The sequence below is a fragment of the Oratosquilla oratoria genome, chromosome 16 (genome assembly GCF_046742065.1).
Source record: "Oratosquilla oratoria isolate Oo_2021 chromosome 16, ASM4674206v1, whole genome shotgun sequence".
In the NCBI taxonomy this organism is placed as follows: domain Eukaryota; kingdom Metazoa; phylum Arthropoda; class Malacostraca; order Stomatopoda; family Squillidae; genus Oratosquilla; species Oratosquilla oratoria.
Genome location: NC_134792.1, coordinates 48,168,619 through 48,190,737, shown reverse-complemented (window position 1 = coordinate 48,190,737; position 22,119 = coordinate 48,168,619). Strand labels below are relative to the sequence as shown.

Sequence of the window (22,119 nt, the reverse complement as noted above, 5' to 3'; positions counted from 1 at the left end):
CTGTGTCGAGGTGCATGACCTGGTCCAAGCAGTGTGGTAGAGTCAAGGATAACCCTTCATCTATGAGGTGCTAAAATGGGAAGGACAATGAAAATTGGCTTTTGGATAGGTACGAGATGGATGCATGCTTTGACTTGTCACCCCTCTCTTATACAGAGGACAGGACCTTATGGTATATGTACACATTAAAACATGCAGTCAATAGACGTCCACTAGATGTTCAGATTATCTAATACAGCAATCAAAACAACTTTTAAAGGTTTTCTTTTATTAGAATAAATTACATAAAATGTGATTGGCCTGAAACTACTCTAAAACCAATCTTACAGTTATGATCTTGTAGTTTTCAGTCAAACAAAATCTATTTCATTATATGTAAAACAAATACTCACAAAAATGCAAGGCAGTCTTGAGTTGCAATTGTATAACCAATCATTCACACAAAACAAGAGCAATATAGAGAACAGCATTTATGAAGTGATCATATGATTAAATTTGCCCATAATACAGTATGGATTTTACTTTTCTTAGAATTGTGGAAGAATCTTAGGAAACACATGTATAGATATTTCTTACACTTAATGAAGTAAATTTATTTTTCATATATATATATATATATATATATATATATATATATATATATATATATATATATATATATATATATATATATATATAATATATATATATATATATATATATATATATGAATTGTGGTATGAATTACATGACAAACATGAAAGTCTCAAGCAGAAAAAAGACTAAACTTCATATAATTCTACTATAAAAATAACCGTAGACCTATAAGGCTTTCTGGTCAAAATCGGCAATTCTTTTTTCATAAACTATTGATATTTTGTCATTCAATATCTTCCGGTCGCACTGGATGGGATAATGGTATCACAGACTTTTTATGAACATCTCTTAATAATGCTTTCCTCATATCTGAAAAAGTAAACATCAATAGATGAGCTTCCAATTGCTGGCATTTTTTTTAACTAACATTTGAAAAATATCATTCTCCATTCACCAAACTTGTTTTCATGGCAGAATCTTTTTTATATATCCAAGGAATAGGAAGGTCACTCCAAAAAATGAAATAAATTAAAAAATGAGAGAAGGAAGGATATTTTAAAAACCTTTACATAATTAGACCTGACAGGTATTCCAGTTTGATTATTCTTTTGGCAAGATTACAGCCACAAAACAAATGACAAACACGAGAAGAAATGTTGTAACACAAAGGCAAAAGCCGACAAGACTGTGAGAATCAACACCGTGTGAGATCGAAACCTTTATTGGTACGATGTTACTTGAAAAAGCTGTAACAAGCAAAACGTCGTACCAATAAAGGTTTCGATCTCACACGGTGTTGATTCTCACGAGAAGAAATAAAACCAGGCTCAAGTGTATCAGACACAAGAAGACTTACCGAATGCATCTTCATCTGGATCTCCCGAGTAGTATTGCAGGACAGTGCGATACACAATATAACCAAGTTTCTTGTACATACTGATAGCCACAGAGTTGCTCACACGAACGAACAAATCAACAAAGTAGCAATGTTTCCTGAAAGAATTAATATGATGTGTCAGTCTTGCTGCCTATTAAACTTTGACTGATCAAGTGTGTTAAACAATTGTAAATACCTCTGAGCATACAAAAATTATTATACATGTGCTTTCTTGCTTTTTGTACCTGTTCATGAAGTCTACCTAGCTATGTATATACCAAAAGCCTTTTCTCCCTTATAAGGGAGGTAGACAGCCAAGGAATGCACCCACCCCTGCCCTATCCCACTCCCATTTGTTTCCCTCTCATCTTTAGCTCCTCATGGATGAAGGAGCATCCCTGTCTCATGCCCAATGCCCAAGCCGGAAGCAACACAGCTACTAGGCACATCCACAGCAGGGCCAACCACGTCATTTACACAATGACCCTCCCCTTTTGTTCCCTCTTTCTCTTTTATCTTTTCTTTTCTTTCCTTTTTTAAGCAGAAGTACACTTGAGGGGAAGATCAAGAATAAAGTAGATTGATGGGGTGAAGGGGGCTTTGGATGCAAAGGCTGTCTGTCAATTAAGAAAAAGGGAGGCAAAGGATAGGTGCAAATGAAAAGTGGTCATAAATGGATGAGGAAATGATGCAGCCGCCCAAAAAGGATTTTTTCTTGTCTGCTTCACAGATTTTTAAAATGGACGAGGAGGCAAGGGGCGACACAAAATGAAATGGTGGAGGAAAACCAACTTCAGTGGTTGTTGTTGTCGTTCCCTAGACTGTCTGTCCGAGCAGTCCCGTCTCCCCAAGGAATGCCACAACCGAAACTGGGTTTTCCCACAAATCTTTTACAGAGTGTATGTTGTGTTGTTTGCATGCATGATTGTGTATAATGCGGTCTTCCATTATGTGTTGTATGGTATGGGGTGAAGTGTTACATCCAGGGCAGCTGTTCACAATGCAGTCATCCAGCCTCTTCTGGTAGCTTAGAAGTGCTGGGTGGTGGCCGCACCGCAGTCTGGCCAAGTGAACTCTGTCCTTTCGTGGGAGAGAGGATTCAGAAGGGTGGATATCAGGGGGTCTGGCATGCAGCAGTGTGTTGTCTTTCAGTGTGTTAATGGAGCGGTGAGTGATATGATTATGAATATGTTTCCGGAGGCTGGTATTTGGTGGTTGTGGAGGAAGAGAAGAGAGTATCTGTGCATGATAAAGGTCTTTGGGTGTTGTTTTAATGTTTCTTGGTGTGTGTGGGTGTTCTGCTATGTAGTGTAGCGGGTGTGATGTGTTTGTGGTGGCTGCGGCAAGTGTTTGTGTGTGTGTGCCTCTCATGTCGAGGTGGTCCTTGACTTTGAGGACTTTTGTTTCATGGTGTAAATGGTCTGTAGGTGTTGTATTTGTGCAGCCTGTAATTGTTTTTAGGGCTTTGTTTTGTATGATTTGAAGGGTGTTGTGGTGTGTCTCACTGAGATTAGGAGCCCATGCAGGACTTCAGTGGTTGATCCCTGCTGTAGAGGTGCTTTGTCTTGCTGCACTGCCTTTGACCCAAACAGTGTGGTGGGGAACAGGAATGATCCTTCTTCTACGAGGAGCTAAAATGTCGAGGGACAATGAATGGATTTTTGGATGAATGTAGGATGGCAGTAAGGTTGATGCATGCTTTGATTCAGCCAGCCTTGGCCTCTTTGTAAATGTATGCTTGCTGCCAGATAGGGCTTGAACTGCCTCCACTTCTGACTTTGGGTGGAGGTCGGGACTGGGCAAAAGGTGAGTTCTTAGTTAGGGCATCCTACACTAAATTTCCATTTTCAAACACTCCCCCATAAAGAGGTACCATCTAATTCGCTCTCAGAGGGGGAGTTCATGACAATAAATCACACAGAATCAAGTATATATTTTATCTGAAATACTTTTCCAACCAATGGGACAAAGTCTACACCCTCTGGAGACAAAACCACTATTTTCCAGACACCAAGCCTCTGCCTCCATCTTTTGGAAATAACCTCCCAAAAATCTAAATGATAAATAATCAACTAACTTTTTGCATAAGTTTCAATAAGTTGGACATCTGCAGTGCCACAGTGGTTAGCAACAGTCTTTGGACCTTCCCACTGACCTCATGGAAAAACCTGACAAGACATTATGGGCCAGTCCAATGACTGAGTTTCCTAAACAATAATAAATCATGAGATCATAAGAATATGGAACAATTAAAAAAAGTATGAAAAATACAGAATAACAGCCAGTTTTTGAGAACGAGAAAATTCCTTCTTGTTAATCCCTAAAATCCAATGGTACATACATACATATACCAAAGGCTTTTTCCCCCTTACAAGGGAGGTAGCCAAAAAGAAAAATGCATAAAAACCATTCCATCCCTAATACACTCCACTCCCTTCCACCCTCCCTCTTATCTTGGCACCTCCTGGATGACGGGTCATCCCTGCATCTTGTCCACTGCCCTGGGTCAGAGGCAGTGTCGCAAGACACAGCACATCCACAGCAAGACCGTTTCATTAAATCAGCGACCCCCCCCCCTCATGCAGAAAAGGAGAATCCAATGGTACCTTTTAGAAATCTTTCATTTATTCAAAATACAGTACCTTAAGACATTTGCTGCAAATCCAGTTCTTTCAATCCACTTACTTCTCTGAGATATCCTCTAGAATGGCCATGAGCTGGCTAGCCAACCCAAGACGACGATATTCTGGTGCAACTGTCAGTGCAGTGACATGACCATGCCAGTTGTCCCTTTGCCCCTCAGCTTTGCCCATGACTGAAAATTAAGAGGTATCAGAATATTACAACGCACTTGATGTTCACTTACACTGGAGGCTGGTGTTTTATTTCTATACAACTGTTTCAACATAACAAGAAATACTGTAGGCAATCGGATACAATTACCAAAGTAAATATGGACAAAACTCCAGAATCCCACTATTCATTTCTTTTCCAAGATCTCATACATTATGACAATATGCCTAAGATTTACTGCACCAACTATTAATAATTACTGATTCTAGAGCTTGTCATTAAGCTTTGGATGGATCTAATTGATCATTAACAAATGATTATGTCTTTAGTGAAACAGCATAGACCACTTTTACTGTAAAATGAAAGGTAAATTCTAAAATTACATGTACATCCAAATTCATTTTCATGATGTTTTAGAAATAACTTTTATAACTATAGGTTATTTCCATAGCACAATGGAAAAAAATGCAGAAATAATGCCAAACCACGAGAAAGCGTTCTTGATGATGATGATATGGTTTAATGTCACAAACTCCCCCCTATCGGGAGGCTATGATAGTGCCCTTTTACAGACGACTTTGTAGAGTGGAATTTATTGAACCAGGCCCTTGGTTCAACTTTGCCATGGACACGGTTCATGGGAGAAAGAGAAAGCATTCTTAAATACGCAGAATTTCACATGCTTGTGGACCTCATCGGAAATAAGCCCCTTATTCGACTTCCTTGATTTATCCCTTGTATATTATTGGTATTATTACAATAGTGCACACATAAACGACAAATAAAATATTAGATATTAATTTTGTAAATTAAAATATATCAACATCTGTTTCTCTTGGCAGAAATCAATAATAATTTTTTTTTGCTAAAAGCAATATGCACACAACAACTCAGACATTGGGGAGCTTTGAGAAGCCATGTTTGTTTTTATTTATTGTGGAAGATGAATTAACAAAAGTCTAAAACTATTCTAGTCTAGTCTAATGAACTCAGGATACTAAATGCGTACCCCATTGGATGTTTGGTTATACTAGACTAGACCAATTTATTAGACTTCCATTAGTTCATCTTCAACAACAAACAAAAACAAACTTGGAGTCTCGATGCTCGTCAACATCCGAGTGTATCGTTTTTAGCACCTTTTTTTGTTACTGATTTCTGCCACTAAAAACATATATTACACTGATGGGTATTTTTTCAAAAGTGCACACCTATGCACTATAGCATTAGAAAATGAAATACTGGTATTAATTTTGTGAATAATAATACATCAATAATTTTCTTGGCACAAAGCAATATCAGAAAATGTTGTTAAAACCTATGTAGAAACAAATGAAATAGCATCAACTTCTTCAGACGCAATTTTTATTTTGATAGAGGCGGAGGTCTGAGATGTCAACAACCCTGATGACCTCTAGAATTTCAGGTACCGCATTACTATATGCAGGTTAAGTAGGTTAGATTAGATTAGGTTAGAATAGACAAATTCATCATGCTTTAATTTCTTCAGCCTCCACCTCTACCAAATCAAAGATAGCATCTCACGCAACCAAAGCAGCTACATTAACATTTGTGTGTTTACAGGCTATAGCTTTTAGCAACTTTTTCTATTATAATTATTGCTTTCTACCAAGAATAACATATATTACAATGATGTATTATAATTCACAAAATTATTTGATTATCTATTGACACATTATAATTCACAAAATTAATATTTAATCTATTCTATTGATACATACATACATACCCCGAAGCCAGTCAGAACGTCCCACTGTCAAAAAGGTCCCACTTGGCCTTCGGTCAAAACGCCCCACTTGGGTGCACCAAAACGCCCCACTACCACTGGATCAAACTACGAATAACGTCCCACATAAAAACGTGTTATTAGTGTAATAGATTGCATATAGTTTAATTGCTTCAACTATTTTCTTTAAAATGTGTGATTTTCATGTAATTTGCGGTCACTACTTAGCTAATTGCACGCCAGTCAGAACGTCCCACAACTAACAGGAACTAGTTAACGCTAGCGTCAACTGCATTAATTAAACCGACAACTAATATTTTTGGGCATAAAATGTATCTTGCAATCTACTCAGATGTATTCGAACCAAATTTGATGCGAAATACAGGACATAAATTTAATTTATTTACTAGTCGCCGACGTTTTGGTATACCCAAGTGGGACGTTATGACGGTGGGACGTTGTGACGGTGGGACGTTATGACGGTGGGACGTTATGACTGGTAAGCATACATACACAACATTTACCAAAGGCTTTTTTCCCCTACACTTTGGGAGTTTTACCATGTTACTATATTCTTACTTGAGTTGTGACTCGTTCTATATTATTTACGTTTGTTGATTGATAGATCTACACTAGTTATTTGCTTGAGCTGCTTGTTAAAAAAAATTATACCGAAATAAACAAAATCAAATAAAAACTAAAAAAGTATTGCCCCTTTATCGTCAACCTGACCGACCATGAGGACCGTAAAATGCGTGAATTAAAGCTTCTTAATCCATATTATAACATATTATATAGAAAGTAAAAATAATACCAACTTACTGTATCCCATTATAACTCCACTTGGTGACTCGGCGACTTGAAAATATTCTGGCCAATGGGCCAGATATTGCAAATAAAAAGACAATCCATAGGTTTCTGTCCATGGATCCAAATTAACATTGTTGAAATGGAACATATCTTCGCATCGAAAGGGTCGCAGCGTCGTCATAATTCAAAGATAAGTACGTACGTAATAACACGATATTTACAGTAATTCAAATACACGCTTGCTCCCACTTCTCGTCAATGTTTTTCTAATATGCCTGATGCGTTTTCACGTTGGATGAGAGAACATGTTGATTGCTAATCACATCAAGAACTGTGAATCCTATCATATATTAATTTATCACCAATCAAGTAATATTTGTTATTTTATTTCATCATTATTATTTATGTTAAATAAAATCAACAAAAATTAGGCAAGTAAAAATGTCGACTCCATGTATTTTTTATTGCCTGTGCACAAATTCGATAACAGAGGTACAACAAATACTAGTAATGGTTGTTGGAGTATAATAAGTGAGATAGGTCTTGTGTAAGTACAAACTGCAGACTAATGTTTGACCAGTAAATATTAACCTCTTGTAATTTAATTACTGCAGGGAAGGTAACAAATATTCTATTCTTATTTTTCTTATAATACTGCACCCCTCCATAATATAATTAAAAATGTAACCTCAATCAGGGTGTCTGTTTATATCATATATGTAATGTTGCCTTGGTCATAATTTCAATATCTTGTTTCACAGTTGATATTCATCATTCATAATCTCCACATCCAAATTATAGCATCACTTAAATAGGAATGTGTTTACTTTTTTCACTCCTTCAGTTTTTGTAGTGTCATTTAAGTCAGCTGTGATCATTTTCCATGATTTTGAAGTACAACATTTCCCAGACATTGTTATTGTATCCCCTATCATTTTATTGAATCGGAGTTCAAACATTCAATGTTTGTCTTGTGTATACCCAACTTTAACATTTGTCAAGGATTGAAATTAATTCAAACTATCTAATAATTAATTAAAGCTTACTATGTTACTGCTTTAAAATTAAATTATGCAAAAGACAAGTAAAAGATCAATCATCATCAATAAGGAACAGGGTAAAATTTTACTTTCGACCATTGTAGGAATAAAGCAATACAAAATTAAATAGTAATTTTGTAAATTAAAATGCATGAACGAAATATGCAATTTTGTGTGCGGAAATTAAAATAAAAAAGTTGCTAAAACAGATTTCTTAAGTAACGAAGTCGTGTACGACGAATGGTACGCCATGTTTGTTATGGTAGATGCCGACGTCGGAGAAATGAAAGGACGATAAATTTGTCTAAACTAACCTAACCTAACCTAACCTGTGTTTAATAAATCATTACCTGCAAATTAGATATCATCCGGCTGGTCCTCATCGTCGTCGTCGTGAGAGACGTTGGCGGGCTTTTCAACCACTCTCAGCTTTTGTATGGCTATATTCCTCCAATGGTCGAAAGTAACATTTTACAGGTTAGGTTAGGTTAGTTTACTTTAGTTTAGACAAATTTATCGTCCTTTCATTTCTCCGACGTCAGAATCTACCATAACAAACATAGCGTACCATTCGTAGTACACGACTTCGTTACTTAAGAAACCTGTTTTAGCATTTTTTTTTATTTTCATTTCCGCACACAAAATTGCATATTACGTTCATACATTTTAATTTACCAAATTATTATTTAATTTTGTATTGCTATATTCCAACAATGGTCGAAAGTAAAATTTTACCAGGAACAGTACCTATATGGATATTTTTGGAGAAATACAGACGTGATTGAGAAGTACATACTCAAGATACACTCGCAACCTTTTTCAGGGAACAAGCCAAAGTGGATGACAATGTGACTGTCTGTAGAGAGAAAAATTGAGGCCAAGCAGAAAGCTTGGGGGAAATATGGATAGCCCAAAGATATCAACAATATTGCAGAATGAGGAATATCTATACCAGGGCAGTGAGAGAGGCTGAGTTCAAGTTTGAAAGAAACCTAGCTCAAGAGTCAAGGACAAAACAAAGAGCCTTTTATGCATATGCTTAAAGTAAAATTACAATTAACCTCTTCAATACGAGTCAGATATTTGTGCGCACAGTAGCTGCCTGATATACAATGATGCTTCACAAAACGCGCATTATAAAACATAAAGTTATAGCTGTTATACTAGTTCTCTTTCACCCAGAATGTTTGTGATGATATAATATAGTTTAATGTCACGAACTCCCCCCTATCAGAAGGCTAGGACGGTGCCCCTCACAGAGGACTTTGTAGTGTGAATAACTACTGAAAAGATCAAGCCAGTTCACAGAATATGGTGGTCACTCAGATACAACTACAAAATAAATAGAATCAGGAAGCCAATGCTGGCATCCTCATATACTCACTTGTGCCTCACGACACCTGCGTAGGCGTCATTATATTCAAAGGGTTAAGGGTGAAATGACCCAAATAAAAAAAGGTGGTTTGCTCACTACCACAAACCAAGAAACTGGTGAAACTTTTGAACCTTGAACTTCAAATTGTTTTCTAACAGGAGGAAGGAAATGTGCCAGAGATTACCAGTATGCATTGAGGAAGAGGACACACAGAATCACTTTTAAAGAAGTTATTGGAAAATAATAAAGACCCATAGCACCAGGGCTGAACTTAGAACAATTAAAGAAAAAAAAAAAAGAGGTGACATGATTACAATGTTCAGGTCACTAAAGGGGATAGATTGCATTGATAGAAGAGATCTCCTGATTAAAGATGGGAGGGCTTTAAGAGGTCATGGAAGTAAATTAAGAAAGACTACATGTCAAAAGGATGTGAAGAAATACAGTTTTCCATATAGATGTATAAATATGTGGAATAGCTTAGAAGGTGATATAGCCCAAGTTCAAACAATACATGAGTTCAAATCTAAATATGATAATTGGAAATCAAAGATATAGATTAAGTTGGAACCATACATGAATTTGAGTCTTGGTATGTTAGAAAATTAGGGAAAAGGAGACTGGACCCAATGAGCAATGCTCCTCTCCAGTAAACTACAACACATTCCATAACACCTATCAGTCAATCCTGTTATATGCCTTCTCCAAATCCATGAAAACCCAAAAGACATGCTTACCCTATGCCAAAAACTGATACCTGGTACATCTGTCATACTACAAAATCTTGATCTGTACACCCTCTTCCTTTTTTGAAACCCACAGTACTCTTCCTCAATTACTCCCTCTGTGCCCTTTCTAATCTTTCTAAGTACCTCTCCTATACACTTTACTGACTTCACAGAATAAACATATCCATTAAAATTACTCTACTCATATTTATTACCTTTCTCTTTGTATACTGGAACTATACATGCACTCTTCCAGTTCACTGGTACTCTTCTTTCCTTCATAGAGTAGTTAAAAGACTTGTATATGATTGTACATCACTTTTAGCTTGGTAGACCAAGGAATTTTTTCTTGTATAGTTATGTTGTACTGATCTCTCAATATTTCTTACACATGTTTCTTGATTGACAGCTGAAACTTGTGTAGCTGTTGTGATGCACCCAGATCTCTCCAAACACCTTCACTCAGAGGAGTGCAACCGTTTAATTGAAAGATTAAATGTATGTCATGAAGAGGTGAGATATATGAACACCTGGTATAATAAGAAATTGTACAAAAAGTTTATTGAAATACAATGAATTAGAATACATTTCCCACAATGAAAGACTGTCGGGTTAAAAAAAAAGTTAGCTAAAGATGAAGACATGATTGCTTCATTGTTGAGCTTTATCAAGTCATGAAGAAGAATTCAATGATGTCCTGTTAGTGTTTTTTTGACATATTTGAACCTCATTAATCACTTCAGTATGACTCAAATTCTTGCACGCATTATCGGCTGCCACATGTAATTTCCATCACACTACTCACTTTATAAGATATAAAGTCACTGTTATATTACTCATTCTATTTTATGCTGAGTAATGATAAACACAGAAAACATGATCAGAACAGTTCACAGAATCCAGGGGTAACATGTACAACTACAAAAAAAAATGTATATATAATTAAGATGTCGATGCTGATATCCTCATGTACCCATTCATGCCTCATGATGCCTACGTAGGCCTCATCATACCGAAGTGGTTAATTATAAGGCAAACCTTTTGAACATGGAAAGAAGAAAAAAAATCTGTATTAAAGCAGTTATTTAACATTTAAACCCTGCACAATGTATCCACCATCGTCCCCTGGTAGGGATCCTAAAAATCCCATCATCAAATGCTGACAAGGTTTTTGTGTCTCAAAATTGGTAACTAAATTGTAAATTAATTTGTGGCAGTTAAAACCCTACTCGAGTAGGTACTTACTATTATTTGAGTCCTCAGGTACACGGGAGTAGAATCACATTACAATGCAATACTTAATAGGTGTTGATGCTGTAGTTAGTCCAATTGGAGGGTTTAAAGGAAAACTGAAATTGAACATACCTTTAGCAAATGTTATATAGATACATTTTCATTTGAATCGACTTTTATTTTTGTCACTGATGCTCTCTAACACATGCACACATTTTGCCATCTCATTCACATCTCTCTCATCTCTTTCACTCTCCTACAGTAACCATAAAAATTTTTTTACATTGTATATTCCTTGCAGTGCTACTATTTTATCCTTGCTGCACCCCTGTCATGGAAGTTTAGGTTGTTGCCTTAACATACACACTTCTCCAATTCCCATTATTTTTAGGTAATTCTATAAGGTCAGCTCCATATGAAAAATAGCAGCAGACCATTAACAAGTCTGGATGTTTTACCATGTTCTCAGTGAACTTACAGTCAACTTGGCCACTGCCAGGGCACAGAGACACGTTGCCACTATGGTTGTTGGTCACTGTAAACACTACCTCATCACTAAAGTTTTGTCTGTTTCTACAAGCCATACTGGTAATGTATGTCACTCTTGTGGCATGCTGGTCATGACTACTGGCCCTGTAAGACAGATGCCAGAGAGAATGATATTAGTGTTCATCTGTAAACCTGATTAACACCTTCATTTCCATGTGGAGGTGTACTAAGAGGTTGACACTCTGCCTTTGGAGAGGACCCATTTTTTTTGTTTTGTCAGTTTTGACTGTCTTTCCTCCACTCTACTTTTCCAATCACTGAAACTCAAAATAACAATTTGTTATCTCTCACGGGACCTCTTACTTCATATTTTCTAATGTGCAACATTTTCTCTTTCAGAATAAATTTAGAAAATTCTTGGGAGCTTGTAATGATATAGATCGAGAACTCAACCAGTGTTTAAAACAAGAGGTAAGCATACCCTATGCCACCATTGAAGTGCACGTATTTACCTAATTATATTTACTTAGCTATAATATTCAGGAATGCTACTCTCATAGGGATTTTCTCTATCATAACTTGAACTAAATAATCTGCCAATTGACTTTACATACATACATATACCAAAGGCTTTTTCCCCCATACACAGAAGGTAACCAAAAGACAAAAGCATAGAAACCACTCCCTATATACTCCACTCCCCTCCACCCTCTTCCCTCCCTCTTATCTTGGCACCTCCTGGATGACAAGTCATCCCTGCATCTTGTCCAATGCCCTGGGTCAGAAGTAGTGTCGCAAGACACAGCACATCCACAGGAAGGCCGCTTCATTAATTCAGCAACCTCTCCTCTCCATCCCCTCATGCAGAAAAAGAGAAGACGGGAAGAAATCCCTTCGGGGTGCATCAATTTATTTCTCATACATACTGGAGACTGTATGAAGGAGTGATTGTGCCAATAGCACTGTATGGGGCAGAAACTTGGAACATAAGAGAAGAAGAGAGAAGGAGTTTGAATGTGTTTGAGATGAGGTGTCTGAGAAGTATGATGGGGGTTACTAGAAGGAGGAGGGGTGGAAAAGGAGCTGGGAGATAGGGTTGATGAAAGAATATTAGGATGGTTTGGACACATGGAAAGAATGAGTGAAGAAAGACTAGTAAAAGAGGTGTGGAAGGCAGATGTGGAGGGAGTGAACATGAGGGGATGTCCTAGGATGAGGTGGATGGATGGGGTGAAGGGGGCTTTGGGGAAGAGGGGAATGTCTGTTGAGGAAGGACAGGAGAGGACAGAAGACAGGGGTGAATGGAGAATGGTTGTATATGGATGATGTTGTGATTGCATGAGGTGGAATGGGCGGGTGGATGGGGGGTGAGGTAGTATGTGTGAGCAAAATTTGACGCAGCCCGAAGGGATTTCTCTCCGTCCTCTCATTTTATGCAATGGGGGGACGGAGAGGGGGGGTCGCCGATTTAATGAAGCGGTCTTGCTGTGGATGTGCTGTCTTGCGACACTGCTTCTGACCCAGGGCAGTGGACAAGGTGCAGGGATGACCCGTCATTCAGGAGGTGCTAAGATAAGAGGGAGGGTGGAGGGGTGTGGAGTGTATTCAGGGATGGAATGAGTGGGAATGATTTTATGCCTTTTCCTTTTTGGCTACCCCCCTTGTAAGGGGGAAAAAGCCTTGGTATATGTATGTATGTATGTACTTCCTCACCCCCAATCCAATTGACTTAACATCAGATAAACCCATCTTCCTCCTTTCCACTATATTCTTATTGATGGAAGTATATTTTTGAAAAAATTTAAGCCCAACTACCCACCTCCCCAAACCATCATGGATTCAAAGAGAACCAGTACACTGCTCACAAATATCATAGAAGTGCTAGATGGTTTCAACAAGACAACACCTCCAGTGATGATGGCAGTAGACATAGAGCCTTTGAGAAGGTCCTTAGACACATACATACATACATACATATACCAAAGGCTTTTTCCCCCTTACAATGGAGGTAGCCAAAAAACAAAGGCATAAAAACCATTTCCACCCATTCTATCCCCAATACATTCCACTCCCTTCCACCCTCTACCCTCCCTCTTATCTTGGCACCTCCTGGATGATGGGTCATCCCTGTATCTTGTCCACTGCCATAGACACAACCTGTCAAAAGATATCATTATGACAGACATCCTTACAAACCTTCTAGCTGGCAAAAGATGCAGAGTAACACAGAACAACAATATATAAAGAACCAAAAGATTATACAGCAGAATCTTCCAAGGAGCTATATTCAGTTTATTCATGAGCGACTCTCTTACCCCAAACCCCCAAACCTGGTGCACAGCATCAAAGATCTCACATTTGTTGATGATCCATCATAGTACACTCAACCCTCCATATAACAGACCCCAATTCAACGGATCCTCAATTTAGCGGACAGAAAATCCTGTCCATTATAGAGCTGGACAATGGGCCAATCACTCATTGCTGCGTATAGTTGTCCAATCTAACTCTAGGCCACCAACACCAGGCCTGCTGTATTTGTTAAAATCAATAATACAATAGTACCATATTATTTTCAGGCACAGTAAAAGAAACCAATAAATGTATACTGTACCAAGTTGCCAACAATGGTCATTTGTCTGTTATTTACTGATGCAGTCCATTCTGTTTACATTTAGCAGGAACGGAGGTGCTAAGATAAGAGGGAGGATGGAGGGGTGTGGAGTTTATTCAGGGATGGAATGGGTGGGAGTGATTTAATGCCTTTTCCTTTTTGACTACCGCTTTTGTAAGGGGGAAAAAGCCTTGGTATATGTATGTAGGAACGGATTGGTCCTTGCATGCATTTGTTCGTTAAATGGAGGGTTGAGTGTACAGCACAGCAACTACACTCACCATCCCACTCCCTCAAAGTGGGAAGTGAGAAACCCCTAGTAGAGCAAGCCCTATCAGTTGTAGTAACCCACTGGGTTTTTTAGGCCGATGTTTGGGCTGCCTTCCCACCTGGTCAGGGCTGTCAAAAACTGTTGACAAGAAGCATTCAGTGGGTCTCAGGAATTGAACTCAAAACCACCTGCTCATGAGTTCATCACAGTATCCACTGGGCTATCAGGCAGCCCACAGCAACTACAGAAAAGCGATAAAGAACACAAAAATTCCTAGACAAACTATAACTATGACTGACTCAAAACAGAATGGTAGCATCACCTTAAAAAAGTATTAGTGATACTCCTTACTCCAGACAACCACAAATCAAAGAAACATCCAACAGTTAGAATGAATGGACAGTCTCTACCACTTGACAGAAATCCAAAAATCTAGGTTTTGCATTTGATACACATATCTAGGACTTCATAGTGACAGCAAGTAAAAAGATTGAATATACTAAAATTGGTGCCAAACAGTGTATGACCAGCAGAGAGAAACCTTTATCTCCGTTTACAAACAGCTCATAAGAACCACCGTTGACTCTCCCTCCTCAATATGGTTCCCAACGATAAAAAGAAATAAAAACATCCTACAGAAGTACAAAACGAACCTCAAAGAATGATAACAGGATGTATTAAAGCCACCCTAGATGGCCTTCTGTACTCAGAAATCAAGATTCCTCCCATTGTACAGCACATGAAAATTATGCACACAATACATCACAAGAGCCCTCAGTCCTATCCCTTCTTCCCACCACATCACACAAGTACTCCCAACCAGACACAACAAAGAAAGCAGCCTCAGCATTATACTACACAAATATCTATAACAACCTCCCACCAGTACTCCAGAACACTTCCATACAAAAATGTATAAACTCCCAGATCTCAAAGCAAACACTCCAAGACAGACCCCAAACCCAGTACTACACTGTACTACCCTAGACAGCCCTTTTGAGAAATGATTCCCCCAGCAGGCAAGAATCGCCCTTTCATGACTACATTCAGGCTATCGCTAAAGAAACACCAGCACAGAATTGGCCTTGACATAGGTTCAAAATGCTGTAGATGCAATCACCACACAGAATGTACTGAACACTTCATCCTACGATGCTTTACTCGCACCCTGTACAGATAGCCGCACAACATATTCTCTTTGGGCTAGGCTGTAGACCATTTCAGGTTATCTGGGGACTTTGGGTATCTTGTAAGTGTGACCAGGGACGGTTGATTGATTGACTTGAGAGATGTTCGCACAGGGTAGTAAAGGAGCCAAATCAATGTCTACCTAGAATGAAAAGTGTTATGAGCTGTAGGTTATTTGGAGATGAATGCAAAGAGAAGGTTGTATGAAGGGGTTTTGTACCCTTGGCACTATATGGAGAGCCTTAGAATATAAAAGAGGCCAAAAAGGAATAGTGTAAATGTTTTTGAGATGAAGTGTTTGAGAAAAGTGAGGTGCTACAAGAATAGAATGAGAAATGTGGAGGTAAAGCAGAGAATGGGAGTGGAAAGAGAGGTGACCAATTAGGTAAAAGAGCTTTTTCCCCCCTTACAAGGGAGGTTATATATATATATGTATGTATAATTGTTTATCAGTTGCTGATTTTTTTTTAACTCCTTATACTCTGCTTACTTTGAAGATATTGACCCGTTTCATTCTTCATGGTCCTGTCATATTGCCTTTTGTATGTTTCTTCTCGGTTTTTCTTCAGTGGTTTAGGTATGTGGGGGCTGCCAAAAAATAAACAGTGGTGTGGCTACCTCCCTTGTAAGGGGGAAAAAGCCTTTGGTATATGTATGTATGCTTCCACTTGCCCCACACCACCTGTTCACATTTGATTAATAGTAATAGGGCATTCACTTGTTTATTCTAATTTTCAGAGAATTGATAAGAGAAAGCAAAATCAAATTGCTGGTCAAGAACGGCTAAAACAGGCACGCAAGAAGATTGATGAAGGACAAACGTGGCGAGACGATTGAATGGAAAGTAGAATAACTTGGGTGCATACATAAGTGTAAAATTTTGTTATAGATATTTTTGTACATACCTTCATAACTTGGAAAATGGGGATTCAGGATATTCCTATAGAAAAGAGTGTAGAACTAACAATAAACTATCCACGGGTGAGTGACAGATACTTTACTAAGTACTATGCAGTACCCAAGGCTAAAATCAACCAAGAAGGCAAAGAAGGGGAGAACTGCTTGGTTAAAGAAGAGAAAACGAACAACCCTGATGAGAAAGCTAGTAGCTCAGAAGGAGAAAGGACTTCCAAGTCTACAGACCAAGAAATACAAAGCTCGAAGTCTTGTGTGTACAGTGAAAACAGAGCAGCTGATGTTTGCATCATGATGCATTCCAATCGCCTTTGTGTCGTTACTGTGTCACATTTGCATCCTATCATTGCTGATGGAAAAATTGTTACAAAGGTAAGATAATTAATTACCTTCATCATTTCAATATATTCCCTTTCCATATTTCAAGTTAGGTTTTAGTGAAATATTTGTCAAAATATGGTATGTATTTGTTCACATGAAATGCTTTGTGGGATATGTACATACATATACCAAGAGCTTTTTTCCCCCCCTTACAAGGGAGATAGCCAAAGTCAAAGGGCATAAATCCACTCCCACCCATTTCATCCCCACATACTCCACTCCCATTCACCAACCCTCCCTCCCTCTTTTCTTGGCTCCTCCTGAATGACTGTTCATCCCCACATCTCACCCACTACCCTGGGTCAGAAACGATGCAGCAAGACACAACACATCCACTATGGAAAAATATCAATTATAGTTGTTGCCTCAAGGGAGGGAGGGGTAGTGAATGGAAGTGGAGTATGTGGGGATGAAATGGGTGGGAGTGGATTTATGCCTTTGACTTTGGCTACCTCCCTTGTAAGGGGGAAGAAGCCCCAGGTATGTGTATGTATGACTCAGTTTCTTTGACTGGAAAGACACCAGGAGTTGCACACTGGCTAGTAACAGTCCTTTGGCTCTCCTGTGCCTCTATCTGGGAAGAAATCTTGGACCGTTTTCTGTGTTGTATTAACGTGGAATTGTTTCTTTGTCACTGGGTGAAAGAAGTAAAGGGGGACAGCCACTTGTTGTCAGCTTTCCATGTGTGAAAAAAAGTAAGAAATACAATTGAAGTAGAGATCTTGGGCCTAGTCCCAAAACTGAGTGTCACCCGCTAAGAACTGAAGGAGGTGAGGGGATGGATAGTTGTTGAAAATGAGCAGCTCTACTATTAATCTTGCAGGACCATCACAAGTACTTGACATTTGGTCTCTCCTTGGAAGAAGGGTGTATAAACCAGAACTTTTTATTCAAAGTCTTAGACCAGTGTTTCTCAACCTTTTTACCCTTGCACCTTTGAAATAAATTGCATGTCTCAAGGAACCACTGCGCAAAAAAAAATACATATACCATATCTTTCTCATTTTATTTTCATCATAATAATAGGTTAGATAGGATATCTATATTACATTATTACAATAACCAAGAATATGTCGTACATGTTTAATTATATTTTGTATATGAAATTAGATCAATCAAAAGTGCTTTAGCTTATCTCACTTGTTCTTACGGAACCCTTAGGGACATTTTGTGGAACCTTAGGGTTCTGGGGAACCCTGGTTGAGAAATGCTGTCTAAGACATTCAGAAATCCATCATTCAATAATTCACTTAGGCTGTCAGCATCTTACTGGGTTATTTATAATCTGTGGACAGTATGATGATTTCAAAGACAGGAATATGCAGTTTCTGTCTCTGGGTGTTATCCATGTGATTCACGATTATCCTTGGAATATTTTATATTAGACACTGAAGTAGTGTTTCATATACGAGACAACATTTCATAGTTGGTGCTGAGGGACATTATTTTTTAAAGCATTGGGTTTGCTAGCTCTCAAATTTTTCACCATTGAATAAATTTGATATTATTTAATTTTTTTCAGGTTAACTTTGATGTTGGCGAGGTGAATCGCTTGAATAACAAAGTATCTGGAAAAGCTAAAAAGGGTGCTCAGCCCATCAGACATTTTTCACCGTTGTGCATTCTTACTTGCAGTGATGGTTCTGAATACAAAATCAAGGCAGGAATACGAGGGAAATTGGTTGAAGTAAGTATTTCTCTCTCTCTCTCTCTCTCTCTCCTTTTTTTTTCTTCTTCTTCATCTTTTGAAAAAAAGTAAATAATAATAAAAACTTTGTGAGGGACACCGTCCTAGCCTCCTAATAGGGGGGGAGTGTGTGACATTAAACCATATCATCATCATCATCTGCCAGTCTTTGATATGAAGATGACAGGTGTGACAGCAAAGAGAATCCTACTATCTTATTTGAAAAACCCCCCTCATCTTTATCTGGATGTGCAGCCCCAAAAGGCTGGCATTTGTTCTCTGGACTGACCCAAGATCTCTCCTTCAGTCAACGTCCATCCACCTTTTTACATATAAATCTGACAACCAGTAACTCCTTTTCCTACCATTTTCAATGGGCAATGTAGAAACAGTCCCACAGTAATACAACATATACCACATTCGAAGTTTCTTCACAGAGAGGTTTTGCGAGGACCCAAGGACTGTTGCCATCCACTTGAGGGCCGCAGGTTTCCAGTCAATGAAACCTTGAAGTAACAGTTATTTCATATGAAGGATTAGTTGTGCTGACGTATGCAAGGGAGTGAAGCCTGGGTGATGAATCTAAGAAAAAAAAGTTGTGTATAGGCAGTAGAAAGGAACTCTGCCCTTGATTTAGTGGACTTCCGATTAAGTGATTTCAGAAGCATAAGTTTTAAAGTGGAAGACTGTTTATTTGTCATAATAACAAATTCAAGAAAAGGAGAGCAATGGTAGAGAATCATAGTCTTTATCATTTTCTCACTTTCGTTTTCTCTCGCTCTCAATCTTTTTCTCTCTCATTCTTTCTTTTTCTCTCACACACTCGCAATTACTCGCAATCTTTTTCTCTCTTATTTCTCTCTCCCTCCCTCCCTTCCTCCTCTTTTCTCTCCCTTCATGTATACATGTTTCTATTTGCTTGTAGTTATTTAATCAATCTATAGTGATTTCCAGCAACTACCACTAATGATTTTAAGATTATTTTGAAAACCACTGAATAACTTGCTACACTGTGTTCATAGAATTTTGTATTTTATTTTTCAGGTGAATGAAGAATTGTTAACTAACCCACAACTTGTAAATGAAAAACCAGATGCAGAAGGGTTTCTGGCTGTTGTTTTACCCAACTTAGTGGAAAGTGATAACCTCAAGAAACTACTACTTTCCGAAAGCCAGTACCTAAACATAAGAGAATCAGGAAGTGGAGGAGGAGAAATGTAATGGAATAAAAGAAGTCTTTCAGTGATTAAAGTTGTAATTATGAACATAAGTACACAGTTATTATTTATCCCTTTTATTGGTAAAAGGTTTATGAGTCTTGGTTACATATATAAATATGTATATATATAATAAGAGCAGGTAAGGCACCTGGGTTAGATGGGCATCATGCCGAGTGTCTGAAGAAGGGAGGTACATTAATAGTGGACTAGTTAGTGAGGTTGTTTAATGCATGTCTCAGGGAGGGTAGAATGCTAGAGGAGTGCTTGTATAGTTCTGCTTTACAAGGAAAAAGGGTCTAATGCAAGTGTAGTAGTTTAAGAGGGCTCAGTTTGTGGATTGTAGTTCGGAAGGCTTATGGGAGGGTTTTGAAATGATTAGGAGGGAATAAATGGTGAGGAACAGTGTTGGTTTAGGAAAGGTAGGGATTGTATAGATCAAATTGTGGTAAGGCAGATATGTGAGAAAGCTGTAGCAAAAGGTAAGGATGATTTTTGGCCCTTTATGGATTTGGAAAAGGCTTATGACAGGAAGGCACTTTGGGAGATATTGTCAATATATGGGATTGGAGGAAAGCTGTTAATGGCAGTCAGGAGTGTTAGAACTGGAAATTGAAAGCGAGTGGTTTGAGGTAAAAGTAGGGCTGCATCATGGATGTGTCATGTCATCATGGCTGTTCAATGTGTACACGGGTGGGAGGTAAATACAAGGGTAATGGGTAGGGGACTGCAGTTAGTTAGAGAAAGTGGGAGGTGAGCCATTTGCTGCTTGCTGACAACACTGCATTTGTAGGATCAGAGGAGTGATTAAGGCAGTGAAGGAGTTTGAGAAGGAATGTGATAAGAGAAAGCTGAAGGTGAATGGATGGCAGCAAGTCCTAAAGGAGAGGGGCTGGGGGAAGTGTATAGTGTTAGGGTTTTAAGGTTGCATATGGCAGGAAAGGGAGTGGAAGTGGAGGTATATTGTAGACTGAGAGAAGCAGGTAAATGCCTTGTGGTAGTTAAGGTTTATTCAACAAAATAAAATACAATTTATACACATATATACAAAATTTTTACAAAATTACCTGTTGAAAAAGGAGAGAGTGAAGCAAAGCTTATGGGGGAATTGCCCTCCACTTAAATGAAAGAATTATCTTTATTTTATTTATTTATTTTTGTTACATGTATGATATATGCACACACACACACACATATATATATATATATATATATATATATATTTTTTTTTTTTTTTTTGCACAGATGTGACACGACGCCTGCTAACTCCGACCTCACGTAGGAATCTGGGTCACGTGTCAGGTGAGAGGTGAGAGGTCAGGTCGATTGTTGATGGGACTATAATTGCTTACTGCGCGGATCCGGGTCACCGTCACCTACAGGAAAAAAAAAAAAAAAAAAAAAAAAAAGAGCGGCAGACTTGGGCGGTGCATGACAGTTTCTCCATGAATACAATTATGAAATGGACCTGAAATGTTCAATACACTAATACTTATAGATTAATGACTTTTAAATATCGTTTGAAACGTGATCAACTTTTTGTCTTGGGTAATTCCTTTTCAAGTTTATTACATGTGTTAACATTTATAATAGATAAGCATTGGCCTTTTTTTGGTTTTGTATTGAGTTTTAAAGTCATTTGTATTCCTTGTCGCATAGCGAGTTTCGTAAGTTGAGTAAAATTTCAATATGTTTTGATTCATTTGTTTATTGTAGATATGGTGCATAACAATGGCAGTTTTGTACTTTATTAAGTCCATGAATTTCAGTAGATTTAGTCTTTTAAAAAATTATTTGTATGTTCTAAACGACCTACATTGCAGATTATACGCAGTGCCGTTTTTTGTGAGATAATTATGCGTTGAAGATTAGTTTGATAAGTATTATCCCAAATTTCTGAACAGTAGTTTAGGTATGGTAGTAGTAGACTACAGTAAATGGTATGTGGGGTATTTTCATTGAGGATATTTCTCATTTTATGCATTATTCCTAAAGCTTTGGACATCTTATTTATCACGTGATTTATATGATGTTTCCAATTAAGTTGATCGTCTAAATACACGCCTAGGAATTTACTGACGGACGCCTTTTCAATAATTTCGTTGTTTATTTTGATCGGCTTAGTGCTTTCATTACTTTTGTAGAAAAGTAGGTAGTTAGTTTTTGATACATTTAAGG

The 22,119-nt window shown here is 38.0% G+C and overlaps 2 protein-coding genes across 5 annotated transcripts; one reads left to right on the top strand and one right to left on the bottom strand.

Moving 5' to 3' along the window:
* Positions 1 to 251: 251 nt before the first annotated feature.
* Naa20A (N-alpha-acetyltransferase 20 A) lies at positions 252 to 7,115 on the bottom strand. Its single transcript, XM_076199750.1, has 4 exons — positions 6,816 to 7,115; positions 4,139 to 4,268; positions 1,433 to 1,569; positions 252 to 945 (listed from the first exon to the last, which is right to left on the bottom strand). Exons 1-4 carry the CDS (start codon positions 6,982 to 6,984, stop codon positions 860 to 862), a joined length of 522 nt encoding a protein of 173 aa, XP_076055865.1. The 5' UTR covers positions 6,985 to 7,115; the 3' UTR covers positions 252 to 859.
* A 119-nt stretch (positions 7,116 to 7,234) lies between these two features.
* LOC143033980 (protein Abitram-like) lies at positions 7,235 to 19,994 on the top strand. 4 transcript variants are annotated; one of them, XM_076199746.1, is made up of 6 exons: positions 7,276 to 7,350; positions 10,356 to 10,459; positions 12,068 to 12,139; positions 16,480 to 17,028; positions 18,560 to 18,724; positions 19,769 to 19,994. In XM_076199746.1, exons 4-6 carry the CDS (start codon positions 16,663 to 16,665, stop codon positions 19,943 to 19,945), a joined length of 708 nt encoding a protein of 235 aa, XP_076055861.1. In that variant the 5' UTR covers positions 7,276 to 7,350; positions 10,356 to 10,459; positions 12,068 to 12,139; positions 16,480 to 16,662; the 3' UTR covers positions 19,946 to 19,994. The 4 variants fall into 4 exon arrangements, with proteins under 4 accessions (XP_076055864.1, XP_076055863.1, XP_076055862.1 ...); XM_076199749.1 differs by lacking the exon at positions 16,480 to 17,028 and having other exon boundaries at positions 7,235 to 7,350; XM_076199748.1 differs by lacking the exon at positions 16,480 to 17,028 and having other exon boundaries at positions 7,241 to 7,295.
* Positions 19,995 to 22,119: the final 2,125 nt, after the last annotated feature.

What these genes read in the sequence shown, in the direction of transcription:
- LOC143033980 (XM_076199747.1), top strand. Translation starts at nt 16,663, where the DNA reads ATGGGGATTCAGGATATTCCTATAGAAAAGAGTGTAGAACTAACAATA. An exon ending in ATGGAAAAATTGTTACAAAG is followed by an intron (nt 17,029 to 18,559) that starts GTAAGATAATTA and finishes AATTTTTTTCAG; the next exon opens with GTTAACTTTGATGTTGGCGA. An exon ending in TACGAGGGAAATTGGTTGAA is followed by an intron (nt 18,725 to 19,768) that starts GTAAGTATTTCT and finishes TTTATTTTTCAG; the next exon opens with GTGAATGAAGAATTGTTAAC.
- Naa20A (XM_076199750.1), bottom strand. Translation starts at nt 6,984, where the DNA reads ATGACGACGCTGCGACCCTTTCGATGCGAAGATATGTTCCATTTCAAC. An exon ending in CTAGAGGATATCTCAGAGAA is followed by an intron (nt 1,570 to 4,138) that starts GTAAGTGGATTG and finishes TAATTCTTTCAG; the next exon opens with GAAACATTGCTACTTTGTTG. An exon ending in TCCAGATGAAGATGCATTCG is followed by an intron (nt 946 to 1,432) that starts GTAAGTCTTCTT and finishes TTACTTTTTCAG; the next exon opens with ATATGAGGAAAGCATTATTA.